This window comes from Triticum dicoccoides, chromosome 3A (genome assembly GCF_002162155.2).
Source record: "Triticum dicoccoides isolate Atlit2015 ecotype Zavitan chromosome 3A, WEW_v2.0, whole genome shotgun sequence".
In the NCBI taxonomy this organism is placed as follows: Eukaryota; Viridiplantae; Streptophyta; class Magnoliopsida; order Poales; family Poaceae; genus Triticum; species Triticum dicoccoides.
Window position 1 is genome coordinate 183,722,649 of NC_041384.1, and position 5,664 is coordinate 183,728,312.

At 48.6% G+C, this 5,664-nt stretch overlaps 1 protein-coding gene across 1 annotated transcript; it reads left to right on the forward strand.

Annotated features, from left to right (window-relative positions):
* Positions 1 to 2,554: 2,554 nt before the first annotated feature.
* LOC119267791 lies at positions 2,555 to 5,407 on the forward strand. Its single transcript, XM_037549229.1, has 3 exons — positions 2,555 to 3,837; positions 4,817 to 4,967; positions 5,077 to 5,407. The coding sequence occupies exons 1-2, from the start codon at positions 2,682 to 2,684 to the stop codon at positions 4,918 to 4,920; spliced, it is 1,260 nt and encodes a 419-aa protein (XP_037405126.1). The 5' UTR covers positions 2,555 to 2,681; the 3' UTR covers positions 4,921 to 4,967; positions 5,077 to 5,407.
* Positions 5,408 to 5,664: the final 257 nt, after the last annotated feature.

Below are 5,664 nucleotides of genomic sequence, written 5' to 3' on the forward strand. Positions count from 1 at the left end.
CCTAGCACAGGGTTGAGCTTCGGCTTTGCCACCGGCGGTCCTCCTCCAAGCACCGGTCTCACACGCTGCCTTTTCATGGCACCACGGACAACCTCGCAGGGTGGCGTCGTGCCGCCAACCGCCATGAAGCCACAGGCCCCCGTCTCCAAGCGATCGAATGCGGCGGCAGCGACAGCGGGGAAGGTGTTCGGGAAGAAGAACAAGGCAGATGGCTCTTCTAGGCGGTCGAAGAAGAAGCTTGCAGGGCGTCCGGTCATGCCTCCACCGACCGAAGCGCCGAAGAGCTCGCAATTTGTTGCGCCGGCGGCCGATGCGCACAAGGTGTTTGATGAAATGCCCGAATGGTATAATTTCGCCCCCTTTTTTGTTGGTGTTTTTTACATAAATGTATACATATGGATGGCTTAGTTTTCTTCTACATATTTTGTAGTTTCAATGATGACACATATATGTCAACTATGGGTGTTGGCTCCAACAATTCTCATTGGTCTCAAACCAATGTAGTGCATGAATATGTTCATGAGTTTGAGGTGGACGAGGATGGTGAGGGTATCGTCGATGCACCGAAAGGAAGAGCGGGCAACTACACCATGGACGAAGACATCTTGCTATGCAATACATGGTTGCATGTGTCTATGGATGCCAACGTTGGAGGGGACCAAAGTAGAGATACATATTGGGTCCGGATGAGGGAGCACTTTGATATACACAAGAAGAGTGGAATTGACCGCACCGATAAATCTCTTCGCTCCCGGTGGTCGACAATCAACAAAGAATGTCAAAGGTGGGCGGCGACACTTAAGGCGGTTGACACGATAAACCCAAGTGGCACTAATGATAGAGATAGGGTAAGTGTCATTTCTTTATGTTCCTTCCATGTTCATGCTTCTTCTTTGGTGTTTCAAGTGCTAACTTGTTCTTTTGTTTGTAGCTCACTATTGGACAAAACTTATTTCAAGGAGAAGAGAATAAGACCAAGAAAGGGAAGGTCAAGAAAGGGACACCATTTGTGTTGCCTCATTGCTACAATGTGTTGAAGGATGAAGAGAAATGGAAGCCCCGTGATGACCAAGAGGAGAGAAAGAAAAGAAAGGCAACTATTGATTTGGATGATGATGAGGAGGAGGCATCAAGTGATGGTGGCAAGAGAATCCCTACGAAGAAGAAGAAGAAGAAGAAGAAGAAGAAGAAGAAGAAGAAGAAGAAGAAGAAAAAGAAGAAGAAGAAGAAGAAGCGGCGGCCGAGAAGAAGAAGGTGGCATTGTAGGAGAAGAAATTGGCCATGGAGGAGTGAGCAAGATTATTAGAATGGAGAAGTACTTATTCTTCATGGACACACCTAACTTGATGATAGGCAAAAGGAGTACTTCAATCTTTGTCGTGATGAAGTCTTGGTCAAAAAAAGTGCCATGGCCATGGGAGGCATGGGAGCTACAATGGGAGGCTTCAGAGGCATGGGAGCTACCATGAGAGGCTTCAGAGGCATGGGAGCTACCATGGGAGGCTTGGGAACATCTACGAGAGGCATGGGTGGGTTCGGAGCTACCATGGGTGGCATGGAAGGCATGGGTGGCTTCGGAGCTATCATGGGAGCCATTGGAGGCATGAGTTTTGGGTCTCTCATGAGAGGCATGAGAGCACCTCCGGGTGACGTGGGTGGCTTCGGAGCTACCATGGAAGACACTTGAAGCATGAGTTTTGTGTCTTTCATGGGAGGCATGGGAGCACCTCTGGTGACATGGATGGACACATGGCTTCCGGTGTGCCTCACATACCTTCGTATGATGCCGTTGGAGATCTTGCGAACATCATCCAAGCTCTCGATGACGATGCGGCGCTTCAAAATGAAGAGGAGAAGGAAGAATCGTCATCGGATGAGGAGGAAGAACAGGAGGATGATGATGTGGCATGATTGCCGATGTGCCATTTGTTTGTGTGAACTTTTATTTATCATAAATTTGGTTGGGTGATTTTGAGCTATGCCATGCAATTAAGTTATGCTATGTTGCTCCAACTCTTATTTTGCAGTTTAATGTTTGAAACATCATCATATTGTCAAATGGACATGTAAATTCGTATTTGCAAGCGCCGGCAGCTCGCGCGCTAGAAATTTAGCGCGCCTGCTGGAGCTGCTCGAGCGCGCCATATTTTGCAGCGGCCGCTAGAGCCAGCTCCCTACTGCGTGTAAAAATAGACTATTTCGACACTGTAAAAAAATTAGCACGCCGCATGGTAATAATGCGATGGGCGAACCATGCAAATTGAACCCGCGCCTATTGAAATGCTCTTACCAGTTCTTTTAGGCGATTCTATTCTATCAGAATCGCCCCCATCCTCAGCTTTTCTCTCAGAATCATCACTCTATATGTTTTTTACAATCCTAACTAATTAAATCTTAACTAAATAGGATTGTAAAAAAAATATGAAGTGACCATGACCTACATCCGCTCTACAACAACCGCCTCACCCCTCCCCGTTGCCACAGCTGGGCCCCACGGGGTGATACATTCTCACCCGTCTCCCTTCGAGAACAGCATAGAGGGGGTGTTCCGCTGAAGAAAAGCGCCGTGGCTACAGTGGTACGCCTACGCGACGCCCTCACCATCTTCTCCCGCAAGCCAGCCAGCCAGCCAGCCAACCCAATCACTTTTCCCCTCCCGTCTCTCCGCCGCCACTTCCGCCATGTCCGCGGCGGCGCAGGCGACGGCGCCTGCCTCGTCGGACTGGACCACGGAGGAGGGGCAGTGGGTACTCCTCGTGTGCATGCCGCACGTGGTCTCCGACACGGTGCTCCCGCCGGGCACCGATCTCTCCGTCGAGCGCGAGCGCCCGCCTCGCCCCTTCCGCCTTACCGTGCCCCGCCGCGTCGCGCCCGACCCCAAGGACATCTACAACCACCCGTACGTCTCGTCGGTCGGGGATTTCGGTCGCTTCGTGCTCTACGCCACCCACGGCACGCAGGCTCAGCCGGCGCCGCCGGTCTTCGTCGACGATTTCGACACCGGTCCGGATGCGCGGCTCGACCACAAGGGCTTCCCCAGAGCGTTGTTCCTCTGCGACCTCAACACCCGCTCGGCCACCCGCCTCCCGGACCCCGAGCGCCCCATCTTCCGCCCAGACCCAGGCAGGGTCGGCCTCCTCGCCACCAGTGCGACGAACTCTATCATCCTGCACCTAGAGCATTTGCTCGGCACCAACCAGGCCACCCTCCTCTGCTACATCTCCGACCACGGCCGTTGGACCGTCCAGGATCTCTACTGCCCTCCAGGCGCACCAGGCCAGCGGGAGTGGAGGGGAGGGGACGGCGTCATCAAGTACATGGATCTCATGCTTTGGGTTGATCTGGCATGCGGCATCCTCGCCCTCGACACCAACGGCCTCCTCCTGCAACGCCGGCCGGAACTGCGGTATGTGCCGCTCCCTGATGAATGCCAGAGTCCAGGCAACAATGGTCTAGCAAGAGAGCGATGCCTTGGTGTGAGCGAAGGGGTGGTCCGATTCCTTGAGATCTCAAATTATGAGAGGATTAGGTTGTGGACACTTGTTGATATGGGCACAGGGGACTGGACTCTTGATCATCAGCTTGACCTCGAGAACCTCTGGGACGAGGATGGTTTCAAGGCCATGGGCCTGCCTAATGACTGTCCCGCTGTCGCATTTATCCACCCTGAGCATGCCACCATGGCATACTTCTTTCAGGAGTCTCGACTATTCCATGTTGACATGAGCACCGGCAAGTTTATGGATGTACAGTACTTCATGATGGACAACCCGCCGGCTGATTACCACTCTTCCAGATTTGTTCGCCCTTGGAAGCTTCCGCAGTCACTCTTCTCAGGTAAATCCTCATCACATTCCTCGGGTTAGGTGTTCGCCCGTAGCTTGTACTGCTAGTGTTTACTTGCTATTTGGATAATGTACATGCTGCTTCAGGAGCATTGCTCTTATTGAAATTATGCTGCTGTCTTGCATCTGGAGATCATTTTGTGGTACCCTCATCTCATTTTATCAGGCAAACAAATTCAGTCAAGAAATTTCGTGAGCCTTAGCAATGTGATCTTATTTATTAGTGTGATGCATTAGCAGCTTACAAGATTAGGCGACTAACTAATTGAATTCCATTTGCATATGTCTGCACAAGCATGTTAAGTAGCTAAATGCACGGATTTCTCTTAGCCTCTTATAGGTTAGCTACTGGATATTCACTTTATAACTGACTTTTTTTTTTGAAAAGGGACTTTATAACTGACATAGTTGATAGTTCATGCACTAGTAAGAAATGAGGGCTTGTGGTTAATGATTATAGATCTGAAATCTCTATCTTGTTATGCTTCAGCAAGGCCTTAGAGGCTACAGTTATCTTGGCTCGAGGTCACAAAATGATGCACATGTTGGGAATATTACGTCGGTTGGTTGTATGTTTTGTACGATATTGTGTGCTTTGATGATAATAACTAGCATGTGCATAGTCTGATGATGATGCTTAACAAAGGATAGGACTGATAACTAGTAAAATGCATGTAATTGCGGTGCTTAATTGTATTTTTCGCTGGGAGGTGCTTAATTGTTACATGTATGTAAGATCTTAGTTGTATCAAGTAGCGTCGGAACTAGACAGTCAATTACTTTTTCCCACGTATAACTATGTTCTGTTTGCATTTACTTCCCGTTGCTAGCAAGATACTATGATTGATCTACAACAGATATCTCAGTTAGTTAGTGCCATCAGAATTTCCTCATATGATTGATCTGCAATATATAGATATCTCGATGGCTTGTATGTTTTGACTAATATTCTTGTCTGTCAACTTTTAAAGGGATAGTTAATTTGTCTAATGGTCCAATCCGGAGAGCAAAAGACAATGCACCACCTGGGGGTTACCCACTGGAGGGACTTACCGGGCAGACATTCATAGGATGAATTGGAGGAACATGAAGCAGCAAGTGTTATGGCTAACTGTCTCCTAGGTGAGATCGATTTCTCATATTGATCTGTTACGATTTGTTGCTCTAGCTTCCAACCTCACGCAACTTTAGTGTACTGATTTTTGTTATGCTCAAATTTCCTTTGATGCAGGTGGATTTAGTACTTAATACAGGTTGCGGAGTGGTTTCAGCGGATGATACGGTCTGTTCTGGTGGCATGCGTGTTCTGGCAATCGTGGAGTTCTGCACTCAAAATCAAACTATGTTGCTGTCGTTTTGCTTTGTCCTGTCAGACAGTGATAGCATGTTGAAACAGTATCGTTGCAATGTCGCATAGTTTCTATTCCTCCTTGAACGGAACGCTGATTCTCAGAGTAGTTTTGTCTTGGTTGATAGTGATGCTTCCAGACTTTTAAGTGATCACTTGAATCTGCTGGGGTGATATGAATCTCTTTGGTGAATTATTGCTTCTTCATTTCCCCTGCATTGTAGTTTGATCGTTGAGTTGAGCCCTGGCCTGATGCTACTTGTTGCTCTTGATTTTTTTTTTCTGTTACCGGAGGACAACAGGGAGAGCTTGTTGCTTGGCATCGAGCTTTATTACCCGAGGAAGGGAATGCAACATAGGCATGCAGGTTGTCCACGGCGCCGGAAAGTAGTTCTTTCACTGTTACTTTAATGACTCTGATGTTTTAATAATCCTCGTGCGCACGTCGTGGATGCATCGTAGCTGTTCTGT